At 42.3% G+C, this 27,113-nt stretch overlaps 1 protein-coding gene across 2 annotated transcripts in view; it reads left to right on the forward strand.

Moving 5' to 3' along the window:
• LOC137375873 (alpha-1,3-mannosyl-glycoprotein 4-beta-N-acetylglucosaminyltransferase B-like) overlaps positions 1-27,113 on the forward strand; it is a 222,318-nt gene that overhangs the window by 88,677 nt on the left and 106,528 nt on the right. For both annotated transcript variants that reach the window (XM_068043473.1, XM_068043484.1), the window contains exons 4-5: positions 12,177-12,310; positions 25,887-25,933. In XM_068043473.1, the coding sequence (XP_067899574.1) occupies positions 12,177-12,310; positions 25,887-25,933 (181 nt within the window). The remainder of the gene's footprint in view (positions 1-12,176; positions 12,311-25,886; positions 25,934-27,113) is intronic.

Consider the following 27,113-nt stretch of genomic DNA (forward strand, 5'->3'; position numbering starts at 1 on the left):
ACTTCTCGAGTCAAATTCTCCAGCTCTCTAATTCTATCATGGTAACAAAGGGCCTTTGAATTAGGTATCAGTCAAGTGGCCCTTTTCTAATTCCCTCATGGCACAGTATTCTAAATGAAGCCTCGTACAGAGATAGAATAGTATTTCTTATTTTATATTCAATCATCCTGGTAATATAACCTGATACACAGTGAGGTCAATTTTCACTTCTAACATCTGGTGTTAACGAAGGGTTAAGTGCTTCAAAATGGGGTTGATAACCATGCCGCTCTATTAACATCGATAAAGAGGCCAGCAACATTTTCAAAGGGGTCTACTGCTAGGTGACGATCTTAGGTTGTAGGCCCCTTTTAATATCCAAATGAGGGTTTCCTCAATCACAGTTTTCATTCCCTACTCTTGCACTCACCTTGCTGGAAGCTGGAGAGAGCCGATATTGGGAGGCCTCAATTGAGCCAGCTGCACTGGGACACCCATGTGGCGTCCTGCAAGTAACTGCCTTGAATGTTGATGAGGCTGGTGCTTCAAAATTGTGGCTGTTTCTCCACCGACCAGCTGGGTCTGACGGCAGGCACTGAAAAGTCAATATCGACCCCTGTTTGTACCTGGAGTAGCCTTGAGGAACTTGTCATGGATCTGTAATGATTCATGCGCTCCATAACATCCAGGCCCTTCTTCCACTCAGCACCCTTGATTCTGTAACGTTTACATATGCTTGCCATTGCTCTGACATAAGAAGAAATGCTTGCTTTTATAGAGCACCTTTCTTAGGACATCCCAAAGAGCTTTGCAGTTAATGAAATACTGTTGAAGTGTAGTCACTATTGTAATGCAGGGAAACATAAAAGCCCAAGTGCACAATGTTGCACGTATCTATGTTGATGGACATCTGTCATATTTGAGCCCATTCTTGTATGTGCACCTTAAGAGTGATGTCCCTTTAAAAACTGTATGCTAATGAGCTAAGTACCAGGATATAGTCATGTGACTAGAATCCATAGTCACTCTGCAACTGTAACACCCTAGACAAAGGTTCTGTATATAGTTTGCTCTGTCTTGTATATACTAGTTTAGCTGTTAATAAACCTTTTAGAGATCAAAGAACTGGAATCCACATACCTCATTGTGTTGCTTAAAATAACACGAAGAACACATGACAATTCTTCCATCAAATCTAGTACAAAATGGCAACTTAACTGTTGCTAGTTTATTTATTCATCAGCTTCTTTTTCAATAAATGGAGAACTTGATAGGAAACAAACCAAGTGCATTGATTCAGTACTTCTTCAAAAGACCAGGATTAGATCAAGCATTACTATCATATTTCTTCACATAACATCATGAGTAAATCTTACCTAGAATTTTTCTGCTAATTCTTTGTATCTTAACTTCTAGGAAACCTAAGTAAGCTGCTTGGCTTACCATTTGAAATGATCTATTTCAAGTTTGATAACACTCATGTCACAACAAAGCCAGACATGGAGACAAAAGAAAAAGTATGATAAAGATTTCAGGATTGTCTGATTTGAGCATCGTTAAAAGAGTTGCTGTGAAGCTGCGTTTTTTTAACATCGTTATGTTGACTTAATGAGATGCATTAGCAATGTCCTGGGCATAAGCTCCAGCCTAAGATGGCTGAGAAGAATGTCAAGAGCTATAAAAAACATATTTAATACTTGAGCTGTCTGACTTCCAATGGACCTCAATAACACAGTGACACAAGCTTATCAGAAAAGCAAATATTATCATTTTAGAAACATAGGAACAGGAGAAGGCCATTCAGTCCTTCAAGCCTGTTCTCCCTTTCAATTAAGTCATTAATTGATAAGGCGCCTCAACTCCTTTTACCTGCCTTTTCTCTATATCCTTTGATGCTCTTAACTAATGAAAATCTATTGATCTCAGTCTTTAACATTTTATTAATTCAACGCCCATAGATTTTTAAGAGTGCAAACTTCAGAATTCCACGATTTATTCTGTGAAAAAAATGCTTCCTGATTAGCTTTTATATCGGGTTTAGTGAGATGCATGGGACTCCAGTTTTTGGTACACAAGTTACAGTCAGTCAAGCAAGCCCCGTGCTTCAGACATAAGCTGCACTAACTCCCCAGTATAAAATGGAATTCCAATCTCCTCTAATAGGGAGGGAACAGTCAACCAGGGTTACAGTTCCTCATCGCTGCTTGATGATCCCAGTTGGAAAGAGCATATGAAGCCCTGATTTTAACCTAACCCACCCAATGAGAACAGGATAGGTTTGGGTCTGACATACGTTTTACACCCCGTCTGATTTTACTTTTCATTGAAGTCAATGGGGCATAAAATTGGCCAGGATGTGAAATGGGCGTACGGCCCAAACCTGCTCAGTTCCTGCCAGGCAGTTTAGGTTAAAACTAAGGCATATATGTGGCCTCAGCAGACAAGTAACTGGTCTCTGTCTCAACTCATAATTTGTTGTGAGACAAAAGCCACTTCAGAGTCAGGAGTGAGATGAACTGAGAAAAATCTTTCTTACAAGCCTTCAGCATGCCAAAGTCACTCAAAAAATCGGGGTTACAGCAGAGATATTTATACAATAACTTTATGCAAAATTAATACAACCAGTTACTCATATGCCCATATTTGGTTATCTTACTATTGCTTATACACTTCTTTTCAATACTAGTTTTTTTTTGCAATTTCACCCTCCCCAATTTTAACTTTTACAACAGATGGACAGCTTCTTGATGGAAAGGGTTCAGCTAAAGAAAAACGGCTTCAACTTGTGAACCTTAGAAACCCTATGAACCCTTCCATTTTCCACATCACATTTAATTTATAAACTTTTCCCCCTAATTTCCCCTCCATTTTCTCAGTCAGCACTTGTTGCCTGTAGAACTGTACCCAAGCAGGAATTCAGGAAACCTAGGGAAGAATATACAATTGGTGGCATAATGCCAGGACTTACTGCTCTGTCTAGTGCACAGTTTGATATCCCTGACATTCATCTTTGTTATTATTCATCTTGGTCCATTAAAATCAGTGAGGGGGAAGCAGAGAAAATAACACTAATAAGTGCAGCTTTATGGGACTCTATCCTGACAGGTGAGAAATTGGCAGACCTTTAATCTCCTCACTGTGAGGTGAAGGAAAACAGGAGTTTACCAATTCCCTCATTAGCAGCTGAATACATTGCAAGGTATTTTGACCAGTAGAAATGCTGCCAGAATCAGCTAAAGAACCAGCTAATGTTTTAGGACCATTCTTAAATCAAAGTCATCTGCTTGCTGAATAGAAGACACCAGGAAAAATTTAAAGAATTGTAAAAGAAATGACTGCACAAGGTGGGACAAATAGGAGGAAGAGTAGGAAATGCTCCACTCCACAGACATGTTGCAGGAAAGGTGACACAAGGGCCATAGATTTATGCAGTCACATTTCAAGAGACTGAAGAAGTAATAAGCAACTTCATGCTTCACTGGGAGACTTACCCAATGATAACATATATTGGAAAGACAGGTTGGAGAATGCAAACTGATGGGAGTCAAATTTTCCCTCTGGAAGCACAAAGTTGGAAAGTCACCTCTTAAAACCTATATCGCAGGATATGAGTCACTGACTTAAAACAAACACAGATAAATTTGTAAAACTGCTATGCCTAGAAATTTGCATTTTGGGTGCTTACCCTGTGCGGTAGTGGCCCATAGCTAAGTGATCGACTAAGGGGAGGGGTGCAGGTCTCAGATGCTTTGTGGGCAGGGGGAATGGGATTTCAGGGGCCGGGGGAGTGGGTTTAGCATCATTTGGCAGCAGCCTGTGAGATTAGGGTCTGTGTTGTGATCTTGGGGACAGAGGTCAGGGAGATTGGCAAAGCCTGGAGGTGGGGTCGGGGCTGGGAAGAAGATTGGGGAGTATAGAGGTCAGGGCAGAGGGGAGGGAGATCAGGGGTTGAGGAGCATGGAGTTCAGTGCCAGGCCAGGGGGAGGGAGATCAGGAGTTGGGGAGCATGGAGTTCAGGGCAGGGAAGGGGGAGGGAGATCAGGAGTTGGGGAGCATGGAGGTCAGGGCTCGGGCAGCCTGGGTCAGCAATATCAGGGCTGCAGAGTTCAAGAGCGGGGACAATTGGAGTTGGGGTTTCATATAGGATCAGGAGAAGCACTCCTGCTCCTCCCGGCTCACATTCAGCTAAGTAACGTGCTATTATGTTGCACACATTCTGTAGGGTTACTTTCCCCGAATGTAGCTAGTGCCTCAGTGGCAGATTCCTCAAGAAGGCATTATGTGCCTTATTTGCATATGGAAAGCATCCAATGCCTACTTCAGGTATGGGTAAAGGGCGCCTCTTGTTTGTCCTTACTCAATATCGTGGGTGGCACAATTCTGGTTGGAAGAGTGTGTGAGCTTCCTGCTCACCATTTTGGGAACTTAGGACGCCGCGTAATGCCTCAAAAGTGTCCGTTATGCAGCCCAATTTCTAGGCCTTGGAGTTGTTAATCCTGCTCAGTGTCCATCTCAAAGCAGAACACTGGAGTGGGAGAAGCCTGTAAAAGCGAAAATGGAGGAAATAGTTTACTTGATTTGAAGCTGATTTTCAGGAAGACTAAGTTGGATGATTTGACGCTACTGTTAATTCTTCTATGGGATCTGGTGCCATTTTTGATAATGAACTTCTCTATGATTTAAGTTGCTTTTCTCTTGTAGCTTGCATCTCTCTACGACAGGAACTCTGACATTGCAGCGGATTATGGAAGTGCAGTGAAAAGAAACCAACTGCATGCCATTTATATTCACAGACTTGACATTTTTGAACCCATGGTAAAATGTCAGTCTCCTGATGTTCATTTCATTAAGAAACCCATTGACTAACAGACCCTGTCACTGGCTGTCCAAATGGCTAAAGATTTGCTGCTGTAGTGAAATGAAGGCATGGAATTAACTTCAATGTCAAGAAGACATAGGCGTCCTACTGTGCAATTGCTAGATAACAAAACACTGTAAAACTACATTGTCATAAACACTATACGTCTAAATTGTTTCAAAATCTTGATAAAAAAACAGTAAATGCTGGAAATACACAATAAATCTGTCAGTACCTGTAAAAAGATAAAACAAGATATGGCATTTTGGATTTGTACCCTGCATCGGATTGTAAGGTACTGAGGATCTTTTTTTATCACTTAACAGCTTTCTAATTAGCAATGAACTGGTTATTTAATACATGAAGCTCCTCTCAGTCATTGGTGCATCAGGTAGTGTCTTTCTGTCTCTCCATCTTCCCCACAGTGTCCTCAGTACCTTGCTCTACGGCAGCGAGGCCTGGACAACGTATGCCAGCCAAGAGCGACGTCTCAATTCATTCCATCTTCGCTGCCTTCAGAGAATACTTGGCATCAGGTGGCAGGACTATATCTCCAACACAGAAGTCCTTGAAGCGGCCAACATCCCCAGCTTATACACACTACTGAGTCAGCGGCGCTTGAGATGGCTTGGCCATGTGAGCCGCATGAAAGATGGCAGGATCCCCAAAGACACATTGTACAGCGAGCTCGCCACTGGTATCAGACCCACCGGCCGTCCATGTCTCCGTTATAAAGACGTCTGCAAACGCGACATGAAATCGTGTGACATTGATCACAAGTCGTGGGAGTCAGTTGCCAGCATTCGCCAGAGCTGGCGGGCAGCCATAAAGACAGGGCTAAATTGTGGCGAGTCGAAGAGACTTAGTAGTTGGCAGGAAAAAAGACAGAGGCGCAAGGGGAGAGCCAACTGTGCAACAGCCCCAACAAACAAATTTCTCTGCAGCACCTGTGGAAGAGCCTGTCACTCCAGAATTGGCCTTTATAGCCACTCCAGGCGCTGCTTCACAAACCACTGACCACCTCCAGGCGCGTATCCATTGTCTCTCGAGATAAGGAGGCCCAAAAGATCTTCCCCACTATTTTTCTTTGTTTTTCCAAATGTCGATATATCTTAGTCTTAGTCTGATGAAGGGTATGCACCTGAAAGGTCTTAATTACATAGAATATACGGCACAGAAACAGAACATTTGGGCTAACCAGTCGATGCTGGTGGTCATGCTATCCTATATAATGTCCTCCTACACTTCCACATCTGACCCTATCAGCATGTTGCTCGATTGCCTTCTCCCTCATATGCTTATCTAGCTTCCTCTTAAATGCATCTATAAGCTGTCTTTTCTCTTTACAGACTGCAGATGACATAAACAAGCCTTTTAGTAACTTTGTAAACATAGACATAGTGGGGAAAAGAGAGTAGGGAGTAATTTGGATTTTAGGTGATGGCATGCAATGAGTAATATTGGATCAGCCATCCATTACACATCTCTCCAGATTGGGATGAATGATCCACAATGACAATGAAGATTGGGAGAGGTGCATAACAGGCAGATGCATTGCTGTCACCCATTTTACATAATCATCTAAAGTCAAAATTATCCCTCCCCAAGAGAGAGAGCACCAACAGATATACCAATTACTGAGAGGAATTTAATGTCATCAATGAAAAGTTAATTGATATAAAAGATTGTCACTGTTTTTCAGTATGATGAAGGGTACAGATCTGAAATGTGTTATCCTGTCTTTACATTTTACAGATATTGACTGAGCTGTTGTATATTTCCAGCATTTACTTTTTTATTTCAGGTTCCCAGTCTTTGCACTTTATATTTTTATTTCAAAACATTGATGTTGCTTTTCCTGTGAAATCCATTCAAAAAATGATTAAATGAGTGAGACCTACAAAGTAACTTTCAGTGGTGAGACTGTAATTAAAAAAGAAACGACTTGCATTTATATAGCACCATTCACAACCCCAAGACATCCCAAAGCACTTTACAGCCAATTTAGTACTTTTTGAAGTGTTGTAATGCAAAAGAGATCGCTGGTTTGATTAGTACCAGGTTCCACATTTGTCCTCAGTACCATGATTGAGGAGGGAAAAAGTAAACCAAAGGCATGTGTTATATATCTTCATTACCTATTAGGAAAAGACTGTGTGCAGCAAGGTCCCACAACCAACAATGTGATAACAACCAGATAATCTGTTTCAATGATACTCTGAGGGAGAAATATTAACAAAGTCATCAGGGAGAACTCACCTGCTCTTCTTCAAAAGGTAATCTTATACATCCACCTGAGCAGGCAGATAGGGCCCTCTGATTAATGTCTCTTCCAAAAGACTGCACATCTGACAGTGCAGCATTCCTTCAGTACTACATTGGAGTGTCAGTCTGGATTTTGTGTTCAAGTCACTGGGGTGGGATTTGAACCTTGGTTCCAACTGATCGGTGAAAATGCTCGCACTAAGCCACGGCTGACACTGTATTGGAATGAAGTTGATGTTTCCTTTCATTTGCATCACTACCCATTTCAACTATAATGCCATAAAGTAAATGAGGTAATGCTGTCAATGCAGGCGCAGAAATCTACTTACGGAGCACACAGTGGCCAATAGAAATGCTACTGCAAGAGAGAGATAACCCCTTCCTTTCGTACTGTAAGCAAAATTGTCAATAATACTGAGAAAAAAACTTTTTTTGATGATCCTATGATTTTTCTCCTAGGTTGTTTGCAGCTGTCTCCAGGAGATTAATCTTTACTTGCTGGTTTGGCAAAGTAAAAAATGTATTGGGTTGTATTTCAAAGCTGCTCCTTGAAGTGGTACTGCAATACAAGGAGTACGAGTGTATACTGCACCCAATTATTTGAAGGTAGCCTCAATTACCAAAGCATAAATAGCACCAATGGAATTGGAGGGAGTGATACCCACCTCGAGAAACAGTCACTGCACATTTTTAGAGTCAAAGGAATGTTATTGGGAAAGTGGCTGCTACTAGCAACAGTTCTTGAGATTCGTTTTCCACTTCTAGCCTGTATGGAAAGAAAGATTTGCATTTATACAGTGCCTTTCATAATCTCAAGACATCCCAAAGTGCTTTACACCCAATTAAGTACTTTTGAAGTTCAGTCACGTCAAAATTCAGCAGCCAATTTGTACACAGCAAGGTCCTACAAACAGCAATGTGATAAAGATCAGATATTCTTTTTTTTTAAGTGATGCTGGTTGAGGGATAAATGTTGGCCAGGACACTTGGGAGAGCTCTCCTGCTCTACTTCAAAATGCTGCCATGGAATCTTTTACCTTCAAATGAGAGGGCAGACAAAACCTTGGTTTAACATTGCATCCAAAAGATGGGACCTCTAACAATGCAGCACTCCCTTAATACTGCTTAGTGTGTCAGCCTGGATTGTGTGCTCAAGTCCATGGAATGGATTTGAACCCACAAACTTTTGATTGAGAGATAAGTGTGCTACCACAGAGCCACAGCTGACACCTCTCCTACTGTGAGAGAAAGTCCGTAGCCAGCATAAAAAAAATTGAAATGTGATTTTTGAGCAACTGCATATCCACAAATCTTATGCATACACAGGTGTTTCAGTGCTGCATCTTTTCTGCAATGCATAGAAAGCCAAATTAGCGCCAATGGAACCAACACATGACATGGAACCATTTCTAACAGAACAGTTCTGTAACTTGAGTGGGGCTTTAAAGAGGAGAAGTAATTGGGGGACAGGATGAAGATTCCAGAAAAAGGAATAAAGTACAACTCAAGTGATTCAACAACCTTATCTGATCTATTTATGTACAAGGCCTTGATGCTAAGATTCCCTCATTTATTTCCTTTTGTCAAGCTTACATCATGAATACTGCAGTGGCTTGATGATTCTGAAAGCATGAGTAATGATTTAAAATGGTTCCTTTATAGAATCTGAGATTGTTCTGTCAGTCACAGAAGAATTTCAGCTCTTAAGCTTTGTGATGATTGACTTGTTTTGGCTCCATCATTCAGACCGCAGAAAAATCAGTTTTATAGAACCATTAATCAATTCTAAACACAGTGAACCTTATATTCATGGAGCCTATTTGAACCTTGGAAGCACAAATAAGCTTTAATAGCTTTTATTTTATTTGAGGAAGTTCATTACTACTTCACTATTCACTTTATTGAAACAATGAAAAACCAGACAAGTCCTTAATGGGTCTGTTTCTCTCAATGCCAAGAGTAAAGTTTTCACTTCATGTTACTGCACCCTTGTAAATATTTCTTTTTCTCAATACCAATTCTTAGGGCCTCTCTGAAGGAGTTTGCTAATGTGATTTCAAATTATTAGCAGTTTTATACTATGGATTCACAACCACTGGAAATTGAGTTGAGGCTACCTAAATTCATTTCACACCGTGAGACTTTTCTGACCATCAGAGAGGAACCATTGATCTCAAACAGTCTAGGCTAGATTGAAGCCTGATTGTAGCTCAATCCCTGAAATAATGCAGTCATGGACTACCTGGTCAATCTGGTAGTTGTGATGTTTTAAATACTATAACAAATAAGGGAGGCAATGATCTAATTTCCATCAGTCAGGCAAAGGACCAAGATAGTCTTCTCTTCCTTATTGCTTTAATTTATTTCAGTTTAACTTCTACAATTTTGGTATACCAATATTGGTTTGTATGACCAGTGAAAGCAAGTGTACTGGCTAAAGTGAGACTGAAGAAGAGCAAGTTTAATTTTCTTTTTTATTGGCCTCCGAAAGAGGTCGAGGGAGCCAGAGAATTAACCACCAGCATCAACCCCCACGCCCCCTCCCACCTCCCCATCCTCACCTGGCAAGTAGCAGTGCAATGCAGGGCTTGCTCAGTAGGTGGGCTACCTAATGTACTCCTGATGGCATGAGAATTTGTCAATCCTATGTAACAAGAGAGACCTCCCACTGACCTATGAACTTTGGCAGGGAGGTCTTGGGTGAATGCATCCCAGCATTTACACTAAGATTCAACCATGCCCCCATGTGTTTTTGGATCCTTAATTTCCCTGAGTTTTTATGGTAAGTGAATTTGTTACAAAACCTAAGATATAGAGGAAGTTTAGCAAGGCTCCACTGATCCCTCTCAAATTGACTGCACTGGTCTCTATACCAAATTAGCTGGTTTGCCATCCAGTGAGTTAGACTCAATGGAACAGCAGGTTAGATTATCAGATGCAGAGCTCAGCATGGTCAATTCACAGTGCTCCCAATGTTCCAGTCATTCATTTTAATCACCAGAAATTACAAATCATTGCCCTATGTGCCAGATTTTCTGATTTGTTCTCCCATTGAAAGAACCTGGCAAAATTTATGTCTGTACTAATTTTTTTTCAAGGAAATTTCACCACAAACTTCTTGCAATTCAGCTGAAAGCAATATTTATTCTGAAAATGACACTTGACATGTATTGCTTCTGCATTCTTCTTTGGCCTGGAATCTGCAGAAAGTTCTTTGGAACCTGAATATCTATGGATTTATTTATTTAGCTATCTATCTATTTATCTATCTATTAAAAATATCTGTCTGCAGTGAACAGCATGCCAGTAGTACATACCCATCCATTTCTTCCTTGTTGGTTAAGTTTCTGTGATTCTATCCTTTCTGATTGCTAAATAACAGAAGTAAAAAGGAACAATCATATAATGCAAAAACTTTGTTCTATAAAAAGACTTCTGCACAATCACATTGCAGTAGAAATATTTTACTCCAAGGTACAGCTGCCTTGGCGGTTTTCCCACTATGTATCCCTAAATATAAACTTTACCAGGTATTTAGCACAGAAATAATTCAGTCATTGAGGCAAACTAATGCAAATTAATTCGCTCGTAATCGGAGCTGATCTTCTAGCACTTTCCATATTTTTGTGGGATCTTTTTGGTCCTCGTCAGATAATCCAGAGGTTTTGATTCTGTGTAATCCCTCACTTCCAACTGCTATTAGTATTTTTACAGCCTGTTTTTTTGGTTCTACAATTATTTGGTCTGTGAAGCATAACTTTTCAAATTTCTCTGTTTGAAAAGTTGGAACTCGTATAGGATATCAAAGGCCTTCCAGTTCATGCTGGGAAATTTGGTATCCATATTTCTGCTGTTCTTTTGCTTTAAAAATTCCTTTAATACTTGTTCAATGTCCTGCACTGTTTCCCTTTTAAGAGACTCTCTGTTATTTATACTGGCTGTTTTGATTGACAGGAGCAGGTGTTTGCTGGTGCTGTATGTTTATCTTGCTGCCAGCAATTAAGCCTGTTCTGTTTACATAGCTCTTCAATAGGCAGTTGAATGGATTTTTAAAGAGTTTTTTATGTTCTTCACACTCAAGTGGTTTAATGTTTTTTTTACAGTGGCTTCGTGAATGGAAGCTCTTATTCACGCTGGAGTAGTTTAATGGGTTTTTTAAAACTTTAGTGCAAGTGAAGGCTCTGCAGTGATCTGGTTTTCTTGCGTTTTTTCCAATGGACGTCTCCTGTAATGGCGCCAACCTCGATCAGCTTGGGAAAGGAGTCAGGTCTTCCTTGGTTTTTTTTTTACACGGAGCTTTTGAAAAAATTATCTTTTGAAGGATTTCAAAACTTTTTTTTAAAGCAGTATCCCTCGCCCGTTGGCACAATGATTCGCCTGATTTACTTGCAGCCTGTCATTCTGAGCTCTGTCTTTTACAGCTTGAGGTGAGTTCTTCTTTTGTCACTGTTTGAGCCAGTATGTTTCCTTGAACTTTCTCTCTACTATCTGTAGGAACGGTCATTTTCAGTGCTGTTTTAACCATGATCTTCAACCTCAGACTTGGTCTTCTCACCACAGCTGCCACCATGTAATAAGTTCTTTTATGTTGTCTGATGCAACATAAATGAGATGCGCGGAGTCCAGTTGGTTGAAAATCTCAAACAGGTTTATTACAGCTAACTATTATACAGTACAGAGCTAACTATTTACAGAACCTTACTCTGGATGTTACAGTTGCAGAGTGACTCTGGCTCTGAGTCACATGACTGAATCCTGGTACTTGGCTCATTAGCTTACTAAGATCTGAAAGGGACATCACTCTTAAAGGCAATCATACAACACCATTAACTGTTTCTTTCTCCATAGATGTTGTCTGACTTGCTGACTATTTCCATCATCTTCTGTTTTTATTTCAGATTTCAATCATCTGCAGTATTTTTGCTTTTGTATGAACCTCTGCATGCTCTCTTTGTCCAAAAATTCAAATGGCCTTAAAATACTTCATATGTGCCAATGCAACAATTGACAAATTTGAAGGTAATTAGAGTTCTAGTTGTGATTTACTACTTCTCCCCTTTTTTTCTTATTTTAGTGTTGTTGGTGATGGGTGTACCCACAGTAAAGAGAGAATCGCAAACTTACCTGTTGGACACACTGAACTCCCTTATCGTTGGACTGTCTCCGGAGGAAAAGAAAAATTGCGTAATAGTTGTACTCATTGCAGAGGTCAGTCAAGTTATGAGTATTATTTTACCTGACACAATGTTAGTCTAAAATTGATTTTCAAATAATGCAGTAAACCTTATCATCAATATCCCTGTTTGCATTTTTGTGTTTAATTTGAACATCTGTGAGAACTGTCAAACATATAAAATGTGTTCTCTAAGTTGTAAATTAGTTATTGTTGTTTGTCATGTTGAATGAACAAGCTCCACACAGCACGCTAAAGGGCACTTAACATTGAAGAGACCATCTGTTCCATCACAGTTTATTAGTTAATTGAGTAAATATACAAATACAGAGTGTTATGATCCTGCAGTTTTTTCTTTTCAGGGAAGTATGCAATGTGCCTTTAAGGCTGTAACAGGATCAGTACTGCTTTAAGGCAGCAAGCTCCAGGGACTGAGTCAAAGGATACATTCTCATTGCCATAGGATACAGCCAGCTTCAAATATGCATTCTCGTTGCCGTAGGATACCGCCACTCAGGACCAAGGACATGAGATACAATGTTGCCGATTGACATTCAAAACTAGCTGAAAAACTGGCTTTTGAAAAACAGTTAACAGATACACACACAGCCTGTCTGCCAGCATATACTGAAGGAAAAGAGAGCTCTCTCGATTTATTTAAACTCTATTTATTATACTCTGAGAATTCTGCTATCAAGCCAGATTAATTTCTTTAAAAAAATAACCAATTCCTTTAACTACTGAACTGTAATTGCTGAAATTCATCGCTGAAAAAGAAGAGCATCAATTCAACTGCTGAATTAGATTACGGACTGTTCTACTGTTGAAGAACCTTTTTTTTCCCATCGGACAGCTGTGAGGACTTCGAGCAACCTTGGACTGTTTCACATTGTAAGATTTCACTTTGGTCAATGTCACAGGACTTCATGTCGCGTTTGCAGACGTCTTTAAAGCGGAGACATGGACGGCCGGTGGTTCTGATACCAGTGACGAGCTCGCTGTACAATGCGACCTTGGGGATCCTGCCATCTTCCATGCGGCTCACATGGCCAAGCCATCTCAAGCTCCGCTCGCTCAGTAGGGTGTATATGCTGGGGATGTTGGCCGCCTCGAGGACTACTGCGTTGGAGATACGGTCCTATCACCTGATGCCAAGGATTCTCTGGAGGCAGCGAAGATGGAATGAATTGAGACGTCACTCTTGGCTGACATACGTTGTCCAGGCCTCGCTGCCATAGAGCAAGATACTGAGGATACAGGCTTGAAACACTCGGACTTTTGTGTTCCGTGTCAGTGCGCCATTTTCCCACACTCTCTTGGCCAGTCTGGACATAGCAGTGGACATCCTTCCCATGCGCTTGTTGATTTCTGCATCAAGAGACAGGTTACTGGTGATAGTTGAGCCTAGGTAGGTGAACTCTTGAACCACTTCCAGAGCGTGGGCGCCGATATTGATGGATGGAGCATTTCTGACGTCCTGTCCCATGATGTTCATTTTCTTGAGGCTGATGGTTAGGCCAAATTCGTTGCAGGCAGCTGCGATCCTGTCGATGAGTCTCTGCAGACACGCTTCTGTGTGGGATGTTAATGCAGCATTGTCAGCGAAGAGGAGTTCCCTGATGAGGACTTTCCGTACTTTGGTCTTTGCTCTAAGGCGGGCAAGGTTGAACAACCTGCCATCTGATCTTGTGTGGAGGAAAATTCCTTCTTCTGAAGACTTGAACGCATGTGAGAGCAGCAGTGAGAAGAAGATCCCAAACAGTGTAGGTGAGAGAACACACTCCTGTTTCACGCCACTCAGAATAGGGAAGGGATCTGATGAGGCACTGCTATGTTGAATTGTGCCTTTCATATTGTCATGATACGTAGTAGCTTTGGTGGACATCCGATCTTTGCTAGTAGTCTGGAGAGACCACGTCTGCTGATGAGGTCCAAGGCTTTGGTGAGATCTATGAAAGCAACGTAGTGGGACATCTGTTGTTGACGGCATTTCTCCTGTAGCTGGCGAAGGGAGAACAGCATGCCAATGGTGGATCTCTCTGCTCAAAAGCCGCACTGTGCCTCAGGGTAGACACACTCAGCCAGCTTCTGGAGTCTGTTTAAAACAACATGAGCGAAGACTTTCCCCACTATGCTGAGCAGGGAGATTCCATGGTAGTTGTTGCAGTCACTGCAGTCACCTTTGTTCTTATAGTGGGTGATGATATTGGCATCGCGCATGTCCTGTGGTACTGCTCCCTCATCCCAGCACAGGCAAAGCAGTTCATGGAGTGCTGAGAGTATAGCAGGCTTGGCACTCTTGATTATTTCAGGGGTAATGCCGTCCTTTCCAGGGGTTTTTCCACTGGCTAGAGAATCAATGGCATCATTGAGTTCCGATTTTGTTGGCTGTTCGTCCAGCTCATCCATGATTGCCAGAGACTGGGCTGCACTGAGGGCAGTATCAGTGACAACATTTTCCCTGGAGTACAGTTCTAGGTAGTGCTCCACCCAGTGGTCCATTTGCTTGTGTTGGTCAGTGATCGTTGCCCCTGATTTAGACTTGAGGGGGGCGATCTTCTTGATGGTTGGCCCAAAAGCTCTCTTAATGCCATCATACATTCCTCTGATGTTTCCGGTGTCAGAGGCCAGCTGAATACAACTGCATAGGTGTTGCCAGTAGTCATTTGCACAGCGCCTGGCTGTTCTTTGTGCAGCTCTTCTGGCTACTTTAAGTGCTACGGATGTTAACTCGCTGGGGGCTTTCTTGTAGTTCAACAGTGCAGTGCGTTTAGCGGCTATGACAGGTTCCAGCTCTTGAAAGTGAGATTGAAACCACTCTGCATTCTGCTTCTCACGTTTGCCAAAGGTGGTCATTGCTGAGTCATAGATGGCATCTCTAATGTGGGCCCACTTCCTCTTTGCATCCCCTGCAGGAGTGTTTTGAAGGGCTTTTTCACGTGAATTTAGAAACTTATGTAATAACTGTGGATAATAAATTCTGTTAATGTTGATGCGCGGGCTGCCCTTCTGCTTGGAGTGATGTAGCTTCTTTGGTTTGAGTCTAACTTTGCTGCACACCAGGGAGTAGTCGGTGTCACAGTCCGCACTGTGCAAGCCGCTTGTGATTTGTTTATAGAGGCTTGCCTTGTGACGATGAGGTCCAGCTGGTTCCAACGATGTGATCTTGGGTGTCTCCATGAAACCTGGTGACAGTGTTTAGTATGAAAGAACGAGTTGGTGATGCAGAGATTGTGATAGGTACACAACGCCGGTATAGATGGAGAATAGGGTGAATTAGAGTCAAAATAGGTACAGAAAGAAAAATAAAGAGGAGAGAAAGATTGGAAAGTTTGCTCTCATAATTGGCATTTCAGTTGATCTTCCTGTGAAGTTATGATGATCATTCAGGAAAATCCATGAGAAAATTCTCAGCAATAATGTTTTGCAATGGGGCTATACACACTACTTACCATGCACTCCTGTCCTGTTCAAAACATGCAACAGAACATGCTATCAAACTATATCATTCAGCTTAAAATTAATCATTACATTTATTTGTGCAATATTTAGTTATACATTAGCAGAAGATATGTAGCAGATAATCTGCAAAATGAAAAGTTGTCTTACACTTTTAAACTGTTTCTGCATGGTGCCCGAAATCTTGTTTGGAACCTTTTAACTGAATCTTCCAAGATAATCTGAAACAAAAACAAGAAATGCTGGATTCACTCAGCAGGTCTGGCAGCATCTGTGGAAAGAGAAGCAGAGTTAACGTTTCGGGTCAGTGACCCTTCTTCGAATCTGAAAGGTGCTTCTGTCCACGGAGTCCCATCGCACCACTGCAAGGGACGAACAAGTGCTTCAAGTAAGGAATTGGATGGTAAAATTGATTAATAAGATAATTGCCTGCCTAACTAGGAAGAATGCCTTTGTTTTTTGTGTTGTACTTAATTGTGTTGGAGAGGGCTGGTAGATAAATGGGGATGGGAAGGTGGGTCAGTTTTCAATTCCTGCTAATGTATAATTAAATATTGCACAAATAAATGTAATGATTACTTTTCTTCTTTTTCTCAATTTCCTCCTCTTCCCACCTCTCCAGAAGATGTTGACTCCTTGACAGAAAACAAGTGCACAGGACCTGGGCATGTGCAGTACCTTGCCCAGGTTCAAGCGGTTCAAAAAGGTGGCTCACCACCACCTTCTTTAGGGCAATTAGGGATGGACAACAAATGCTGGCCTTGCCAGCGATGCCCAAATCCCATGAAAGAATAAAGAAAAAGTGGTCATCATTCGCATATGAGGCTTGGCAGTAATAGCGAGCAAGCCATTTGACCATGGATAGGAATGATAGACAACCATAAGCCTGTATTCAGCTAACTTCCACAAATACACACTTCCAGCAGGGATCAACTAACTACACACATAATCCTGTATTTTGTGGTCAGTTGTGAAGAAACTGCGTTTGCCATTTATTATGTTTACAGTTGCCCATAGACTTTTCTTGCGTTATTTGAGCGGTAACTTACTGTCATCAGTAGTCTGACATAGTACAGTGCCCTCTACAGGGGATCTGTGCATATGTAAGCTAAACAAGCAACAGTGTGTCTTTTCAACCAATCAAATTGAAGAATTCTTACTGAGACACGCAGATTCTAAAGCAGGAAATATAAGTTTGAATATTTAATTCAATGTAAAAATCTTGCACAGAAAACAAAATGAAGAGAGGAAAAGATAGGATTAAGAGTGGGGTAGATAAAAGATACAGAAAGAAAAAGTAAAAATAAATGTTATATTTTAATTTTTACTTTTAAAAATCTCTAACAAAAATTTAAATCTGAAGGAATGCAAATCTGAACTTGTAAAAGATAATTTTCAGGGAAGTTGACTGGCAGTAATTGTGAGTTATCACACTGTTAAAACTACACCTGAGTGTGTTAGCCCTGACTATTTCAGGCAGGTTCAGTGAGTATCTATTGGGTAAGTAATACAACTCCACACCCTTACACGTATTGCAATGCCCTTCATGTATTTCAATGTCAAGTCTCTCGGTGAGGTATTGATGTAATGAAACTTGTGGGAGGAGCAGGGCAACTTAGAGAGCAACTTCCAGTATTCTGCACTTTACTCTTCAGGTGCGGTTGCCAGAAGTTGCTGTCCGATTTACTCCTCAATAATGGTGAGCACTGACAGCCTCACTGTTAGTCTTACTGCAAAATCCATGTCATACTAGGCAACAAGCCTGACATTTATGCAAAAGCAAAATACTGCAGATGCTGGAAATTTGAAATAAGAACAAAACATGCTGGAAGGGTTCAGCATGACTGGCGGCATCTGTGGAGAGAGAAACAGAATTAGCGGGCTGAATTTTCCCTGTCCTGTGGGGATGGGTTTGGAGGCAAGACCGGGAGCAGAATAATCATAGTCACAGTATAGTCATAGTCATTTGCAGCATAGAAGGAGGCCATTTGGCCCATCGAGTCCATGCTGGCTCTCCATGAGCAATCCAGTCAGTCCCAACCCCTTGCTCAATCCCCAAAATCTTCATCCTCTGACCGGGCAGCGCTTTCCGCATGGACCTCCTCCAGGTCCACTCGTCTCTGGCCATGAGTGGAGCGGACCGCAACAATGTGGGAAACCACTGAAGGGCCAGACTGGAGGGTGCCCTTCCCTCTCCCCCACAACCACCCCCCCACCCCACCCCACCCCAAAGCCAGTCAAGGCAACAAAATTTCATCTTCATGAGGCCGATGCCTTGCTCAGTGGTGCCCTTGTGCTGAGATGGCGGCAGTAGTATCTCTCGTACCTCAGTTGTGAGTTTTCACGCAGGGGTCAGCAGTCATCTTGCTTGGCCTTGTTGGCCAGCAGCCATCCATGGAGGCTGTGTGTTGGGATGAACAACTGCGGCACCTGCGACTGCCTCAGGGTGAAAATCATGACAGCTGCCAGAAGACCTAGCACACACCTGAAGGAGCTAGAGAATCATGCGTCAGGGTTGAACCCCAACATGATCCCGTTCCAAAGGAGCTTACCAGAGGCGGGGTCTGACTGGAACTGGCTACCCGCTCAGCAGCGGTGGGTAGCTAATTATGGTCAATTAAGTACCCATTTGGGGCAAATTGGTGACACCACTGGGATTTGCTGATAGCAGATGGGTCCCCTGCTGTGGCCAAAGCCCTTCAATTGCCTGGAGGTGGCCTCCCAGCGGCCGACTGGGGGGCTACTGATGTCTCTTCTAAAGCCCCCCAGAATGAGAGGTGATCTCATTGAAACATATTCGATTCTAAAGGGGCTGGATAGGGTAGATACTGAGAGATTATCACAGCTGATTGGGGAATCTAAAACACAGGGGCATAATCTCAGGATAAGGGGCTGATCATTTAAGACTGAGATGAGGAGAAATTGCTTCACTCAAAGGATTGTGAATCTTTGGAATTCTCTGCCCCAGAGGATTGTGGATGCTCCATCGTTGTATACATTAAGGCAGGGATAAACAGATTGTTGGTCTCTCAGGGAATCAAGGGATATGGTGAGCATGTGGAAAAGTGGAGTTGAATCCTAAGATCAGCCATGATCGTTTTGAATGGCAGAACAGGCCTGATGGGCCATGTGGTCTACTTCTGCTCCTATTTCTTGTGCTTGTGTATTCTTGTGTGCACCACCTCAGCATGGGTGGCAGCAGTCTGGGCTGGCTGGCTGAGAGGCAACAGCAAGGACACTGGTGGAGTGGCAGTGGTTGGAGCACAAATACTGTCATCCTGAGACAGGACAACAGGTTTGTGCTCCACAGTGCCACTGCCACTCCCACGAGGCAACACCTCAGCAATCCTAGTAATCTGCTGGAGCACTGATTGCTGGACTTCTGTGAGAGCCTGCAAAACCCTCTGAGCACTGAGATCCGCAGGCACGATGATACCAGTCTGAGCCTGCAAGGCAGCAAGCATGGATTTCATGACCTCAGTCAGAGCTTCCACTGCAGCACTGGGACATTGGGCGACTTCCGCCTGTGCTGCAGAGAGTGGCCTTTAGACACTGCATCATGGTTGGGGCCACATGCTGTCATGCAGTAGACCATCACATGAAAAGGATGGGCCCATGCTCTGCGCAAATCTGACTTCTCTATGCTCCTCGACAGTGAGAGAAGTCTGTATGGCAGTCCTGCCAATGAACCAAGCATCTCAATGTGCATGTTCATCAGTGTTTCCCTGTATACCACCCCATCAAAGTTCTCATTTGAGTCGCCTGTAACAGAACTCGTCTATGACCTAGTTCTCCCATGAGCTGGTACATGAGCCATCCTTTCACCCCAGCCAGGCTGGGGCCTACTCATGCCCAGTGGCTCACCATGAGCATATTTTGACTCTACTCTATTATCATAAATTCACGTAGTGCCAGTATCTGACTGGTGGCTGCGAGTGTCAGATCAAGTGATGCTGCTTCTTCATCACTGGTGTTGGTGTTGCTCTCCCTCTTACTCAGGTTGCTGTGGCTGGACAGGTGGCAGTTCTTGGGTATCTGAAAGCATAAAATCAGAAAGAGAGAGTTGGGGTGAGGGGATAAGGGCACATGAGGGTCCATGGTCACACCATCTGCAGCTTGCACATCATACCATATATAGGATAGGGATGAAGTGGGATTTGAGAATGAGCATAAGGCAATAACATCCCATCATCCTGAATGCTCTTGGTGATGCTGGATGCTATGTGCTCTGTCGCAGCCGATTCCATGATGCATAGTACCATCTCCTCTGTCGGTCTCAGGGGATGAAGGCATGCCTGTCCCCCAGCATTTCAGCTTTGTTGCTTTCTATTGTGGGTAAACTTCTCCTGCATGAGAGAGGCAGAATATCAGTAATTGTGTTGCCCTGTGTTTGGGTGCTATGCCTGCCATAGATGAATAGCTGGAGGTATGTGGAGGCAACGGGAGCTGGGTTTGAGGCTGGTATCATTGGAAGGTGTGTGAAGGAGAGGTGGAGTTTCTGAATGTTAGTTGTGAGTCTTGAGTGCTAGAGACTGCTGATGGATTAGAGCATTGAGCAGTGTGAGAAATTGGTGGTGCAATGGGTATGAGATATCCTTTGAAGGTGCATTCACTTGCCTTGACCGCCTGCCTAGGCCATTAAACTTCTTGCAACACTTCTGCCAGTTCCTTGGGTCCAGACACTGGGAGTTCACTTCCCTGATCATAAGCTTCCATTTCCTTTGGAAGGCAGTTTTTGAGCGCCACCGGCTCCCCACAGAAACATGGTGCCTCTCCTCCAGTTCACCTGCATGACGAAAGCCTCCAGCGCCATATCTCTGAACTGTGGGGCCCCCTCTCTGCTGTGGTGCTCCATTTCCCTTCTCTCTAATTGCAACATTGACGGTCAGCAGCAGTCTCCTTTCATTCCGTGCAGCTTCCCTTTAAGAGGGGAAGACTGCCTTTAAGAGCTGGAGGCTGGAACATCTACTAGCCTCGCACACTGTTAGGCCCCTTGTTGAGCATGCAGTCAGCAGCAGCACAGGACGTGCTCGGCTGCTTGCAGAAGTCATTCAAGTGAGGAAACAGCTCAAAATTTGCAATCTGCCTGCCTCAATAGGAGCGGGCATGAAAACAGGTGTAAACTAAGTTTTAGTCCCTTCCGTTTTTATTTTATATTATATAAGACTGAACACTTCCCAGTCTGCATCACTCAGCTACATTGAGTCATCTGGGAAACTGGTTACTTTTTAGTCAATCAACTCCATTGATTCTACATGGATTTTAGCAAGGCTTTTGACAAGGTCCCACATGGCAGACTGGTTAAAAAAATAAAATCCCATGGGATCCAGGAAAATGCAGCAAGGTGGATACAAAATTGGCTCAGTGGCAGGAAACAAAGGATAATTGTTGACGGCTGTTTTAGCGACTGGAGGGCTGTTTCCGTTGGCATTCCACAGGGCTCAGTACTGAGTCCCCTGCTTTTTGTGGTGTATATTAGCGATTTGGACATAAATGTAGGGGGCATGATCAAGAAGTTTGCAGACGTCAAAAAGATTGGCCGTGTGGTAGATAGCGAGAAGGATAGCTGTAGGCTGCAGGAAGATATTGATGGTCTGGTCAGATGGGAAGAAAAGTGGCAAATGGAATTCAACTTGGAGAAGTGTGAGGTGATGCATTTTGGGAGGTCAAACAAGGCAAAGGAATACACAATTATAGGAAAATACTAAGAAGTGTAGAGGATGTGAAGGACCTTGGAGTGAATATCCACAGATCCCTGAAGGTAGCAGGACAGGTCGATAAGGTGGTTAAGAAGGCATATGGAATCCTTTCCTTTATTAGCTGAGGTATGGAATACAAGAGAAGGGAGGTTATGCTGGAACTGTATAACTCATTGGTTAGGCCACAACTTGAGTACTGTGTGCAGTTCTGGTCACCTCATTACAGAAAGGATGTAATTGCACTGGAGAGGGTACAGAGGAGATTTACGAGGATGTTGCCAGGACTGGAAAATTGCAGCTATGAGGAAAGATTGGATCGGATGGGGTTATTCTCCTTGGAACAGAGAAGGTTGAGGGGAGATCTGATTGAAATGTACAAAATTTTGAGAGGCCTGGAAAGAGTGGAGGTGAAGGGTCTATTCACCTTAGCAGAGAGGTCAGTTACGAGAGAGCATAGATTTAAAGTGATTGGTAGAAAGATTAGTGGGGAGATGAGGAAAAGCTTTTTCACCCAGAGAGTGGTGGGGTTCTGGCACTCACTGCATGAAAGGGTAGTTGAGGCAGAGAACCTCAATTCATTCAAAAGGAGTCTGGATATACACCTCAAGTGCCGTAATCTGCAGGCCTACAGACCAAATGCTGGATGGTGGGATTAGAATGGGTGGATCATTTGTTTGGCCGGCAATACACGATGGGCCAAGTGGCCTCTTTCTGTGCCTTAAACTTTCTATGATTCTATGACCCCAATTTACCAGTTATACATTGAGAATTTTAAAATTCCTGTCCTTGTTATCAAATCTGGCGTCACCCCTCCCTATCTCTGCAATCACCTCCAGCCTTACACCCCTCCGAGATGTCTACAGTCTTCAAATTCTGGCCTTTTGCACATTCCCGATTTTTATTGCTCCGCCATTGGCAGCCCAACCTTCAGCTGTCTAGGTCCTGGAATTTCCTTCCTAAACCTCATTGCCTCTATACCTCTCTCGCTTCCTTTAAAACACTGCTTAAACCCTACCTCTTTGACCACGCTTTTGGTCACCTGTCCTAATATCTCCTTTAGTGGCTCAGTATCAAATTTTATTTGATAAAATTCCTGTGAAACACCTTGGGATGTTTTCCTACTTTAAAGGTACTATATAAATTAAAGTTGTTGTTGCTGTTTCTCTATTTTCATCAAACGTTTAAGCATTATTTATCTGATTCTGTTCATTCCTACAAGGCACTACAACTCTCTTAAAGGGCTGATTTTAAAAACCTGCACTCCTGGTGGGTCACCTCATGGTTTTGTAAAATTAATCCCTTAATGAATTCCAATTGGGTGCTGTTGTGACAATGGAAATGGAACCTGTGTGAGCCTCTAGTGGAGCAATTTATTGAAAAGACAGGCCCAGTTCAAGGATTTACTTTGCTCCTGGTACAGCATTAAATTGGGACTCCTTAAATTCCGCCATAGTCATTCTGAAATCAACTGTCTAGGAAAATCCCAAGACAACAAAGACTACAGCAGCTTCAAAGAGAAACAGGCAGCAGTGTATAATAAAACTAACAATAAACAAAGCACTTAGGGCGATGCATCACTGAAACAGGCCCTTCGGCCCACTGAGTCTGTGCCAACCAACAACCACCCATTTATACTAATCCTACATTAATCCCATATTCCCTACCACATCCCCACCATTCTCCTACCACCTACCTACACTAGGAGCAATTTACAATGGCCAATTTACCTATCAACCTACAAGTCTTTGGCTGTGGGAGGAAACCAGAGCACCCAGCAGAAACCCATGCGATCACAGGGAGAACTTGCAAAGTCCACACAGACAGTACCCAGAACTGAACCTGGGTTGCTGGAGCTAAGAGGCTGCAGTGCTAACCACTGTGCCACTCTCACTTGTAAAAGCTAGAGTTTAATCTGTGCACTATAGTCAAAATTACACAAAACCTTTACAAGGCCAACACCTAACACAACCAGCTAAAAGACTGGCATTAATCCAAAACTACATACAAGAAATACTGAAATAATTTTCACTCCAATGCTGACATTTTGCATAACTTCAACTACAGCTACTAAACCCATTGAAACTCTCAACCAAAGCTGAATTGTTCTCACCACTATACACACTTCTACCATAAATTGCTGCGAGCACAAAATCCTTATTCAAATTTTCTTTGCTGAAGTAATAGAGAGGGTTGATTAGGTTAATGCGGTTGATGTGTACATGTGGAGTTTCAAAAGGTGTTTGATAAAGTACCACATGGTAACTGGTTAGCAAAATTGAAGCCCATGAGATGAAATAGGTAGTGGCAGTGTGGATATCAAATTGGCTATGAATACTGGTAATCTGGTTGTTTTTCAGACTGGAGGGAAGTGTACAGTAATGTCTCCCATGGGTCGCTATTAGAACCACTTTTCTTTTTGGCATATGTTAATAACCTGAACTTGTGTATACAGGGCATGATTGTGAAGTTTGCAGATGACACAAATGAAATAAACAAGTGAGCAGGATAGTAACAGACTTCAAGAGGATATAATCAAGTGAAATGGGCAGAATGATGAAATATGGAAGAAATTTGATGCAGAGGAATGCGGAGTGTTGCATGTTGGAAGGCATAATAATTGTGCAATTTTAAAGGGCGTGCTGGAACAGAGAGGCTTGTGGGTTTGCAGACACAAATCTTTGAAGGTAGCAGGACAAATTGATAATGCTGTTTTAAAAAAAAGCATGCAGAATCCATGGCTTTATAAATAGTTATAGATACAAAAGCAAGGAAGTTATGTTAAACTTGTATAAATCACTGGTTAGGCCTGAACTGGAGTATTGTGTATAATTCCGGGCACCACACTTTAGGAAAGATGTCAAGGCCTTGAAGTGAGTGCAGAGGAGATTTACTAGAATTCTACCAGAGATGAGAGACTTCAGTTATTTGGAGAGACTAGAGAAGCTGGGTTGTTCAGGGGAGATTTACTAGAGGTTTTCAGCATTGTGAGGGATTTTGATAGGGTAAATAGGGAGAAGCTGCTTCCTCTGACTGGAGGGTCAGTAACCAGAGGACACAGATTTAAAGTAATTGGCAAAAGCAGCAGGCAGGATGAATAGAAATTATTTTACATAGCGAGTTGTTATGATCTGCGATGCACTGCGTGAAAGGGTGGTGGAAGCAGATTCAATAGCAACTTTCAAAAAGGAATCAGATAAATATTTAAAGGAGAAAAAAATATCTAGGCTATGGGGAAAGAGCAGGAGAATCGGCCTAATTACATAGCTGTTTCAAAGAGCCAGCACAGGCATGATAAGGCAAATGGCCTCCTTCTGTGCTGTTTCATTCCATGATTCCAAATAATGAAATTGACCCATTTTTTAAAATAAACAGCTTTTGTACATTAAGAATAGTTTCTCAGCTGCTTGCTATTGCTGCACCTCAATATTCTGCATCGAATGACCAACTGCAAAACTTCACAATTTTTTCTTCACTTCACTGCTTGGATGGTGATCTGGCAGGGACCATTATAGAACACACTTGATTTACATTCCACTGAAATCAATCGGATGAGAATTGGGTTGATTCTGTAATGGGTGGGTAATCCTGTCACCCAGATTACCACTCTAACAGTGAATAAAAAAATCTACCCCACAGTTAGTCCTGCTTATGCAGCTGTGTTCCTGATAATATCTGTGCCTGGAACTCTTCCCCTTGTAAGCACAAGTTCAAATGCAAGGTTACCCATTACTTACCGAACCAGGATCGCTGGAACCAGATTTTTTGGATCATCTATTAGGCTACAGGAGATTTGTGACTTGCCATTCTAACTAAAACCACTGTTGTACAGTACAGCACTTTGACCTTTATTGTGTGGCTAGCCAGAACATTCATCATGCTGACCTAAACTGTATTGTCACTTCTATTTATTCAGCAAAATAAGGATTAATGGACCACAGTGGTGGACTAGGACAGTTTCCTTTACCCTTGAGATCTAGGATCTAATCTAGTCTAGATTGATGAGATGAAAGTCTCCGCTTTCTCGTAGTTGTAGATTGGAAATGAGCTCAGCTAGGTCCAAATGGGCCTCAGACCTACAGCACAAAAATACCCGCTGCTGCTGTGGGTCATGAACACTGTTGCAGAAGGAAATACTTGTTAGACACAGGGATGAAGTTAAAATGTCAGGACAGAGCTTTACTCTGCAGGACTAATTCTGCAATCTAGCACTCCCAGTGGAGCACCATGCTTGCAGGGAGCATGGATCAGGGAAGTTGGGCTACAATGCTTTCCTGCTTAGACATGACAGTAAGTCTTGCATCTCAGCATGCTGTACCTTACTAAGGAGTGATTGATACTATTATTGCGTGACAAAAGTACCAAATTTATTCCAGCAGTTATCAAAGATTAAAATGAAAAAAACAGATACTGTGAAATACGGACCGACTAAATATATTTTTCTGCTGTTCTACAGGTGGAAGAAAATTATGTAAATAGTCTGGCGGAAAATTTACAAAATATGTAAGTATGACTTTAACTTGTTGCTAGTGGAATGGTAGTGACATGGTAAATTTACTGCCCCTCTTACTGAGCTCTAATCCCACCATGACACAATAAGGAGGTGCTGAGCAGAGGTCTGGAGGAGAGGAAGATCCCCAGAACCCTCAATCAACTCCTGACAGCCAGTTTACAGTGGTGTTGGCAGAAGCCTTGAAAGCTGGTCACTCATCCATCTGCCTTATTACGGTTAGTGCATGACCCTAAGAGGTCAAGAGAGACTAATAGGAAGGAAAGAGTAGGAAGTACTAAGTCTAAAAATGACAATTTGGCACAAGTGGAAAACCAATTTTAAACATGAGCCAGATGTTGCTACTGGTAAGAAGCCTTGCGCACAGGCCATGTGTATCTGGAAATAATGGACAATGTGCCAGTGATTTACTAATATGTGCAGCAGTTGGTAACACATTCATAAGATTGGCCTTTCAATGTGCAAATCTGAAATAGTGACCATGTTTACACTGATGGGTTATTTTTTTCAGATTTTGCACTTACAGTTGGGAGCCTTGCCCAATGGGAGCCCTATTGTAAATTAGCTTTATGTGCTCATATCAAATTCCTTTCTCTGCTATCTTAGAGTAAGAGTTAATTCCAAACTGAAAATGCATGAGTTAACATCTGGACATAAGGCAGAGAGGAATTTTATATAAGTGCATTTTAAGAATTCTGAATTTCTACTCTTAAATTCGTGATTAGTATAAACCATCTTACATGATTCAGGTTATTCCCAGTTCAGTTCCCAAGTTAATCTTTCATGGATTCTGCTAAACACTTCATGTTAGTTACCACAATTTTTGAAGCATTTACTGGCATAAGAATATTGTGAAGTACATTGCATTTTGTATGACATAAATGGGTTGAAATTACACTGTGGAATACTAGTAACTAAACCTGTTAATGTGTTTTGTGAGAAATTCCTTTTTTGCTATCTTAGTAACAATGGTAACCTATTTAAATAAACTGCTTAATAGTTGTATTAAATGAGCTGTCACTTAATGCATTGGTAGCTAATATCACACAGTGCAATTTCAACCCCTGACAGTCTGAAAATAAATTACATTTGAAAGTTGCCAGTGTAGGAGAAGAAAATCAATAGTGTTCTCTTTTGTAAGTTGGTACTGAAAATGGATAATTCTGGCTTATT

The sequence above is a fragment of the Heterodontus francisci genome, chromosome 1, assembly GCF_036365525.1.
Source record: "Heterodontus francisci isolate sHetFra1 chromosome 1, sHetFra1.hap1, whole genome shotgun sequence".
NCBI lineage: Eukaryota > Metazoa > Chordata > Chondrichthyes > Heterodontiformes > Heterodontidae > Heterodontus > Heterodontus francisci.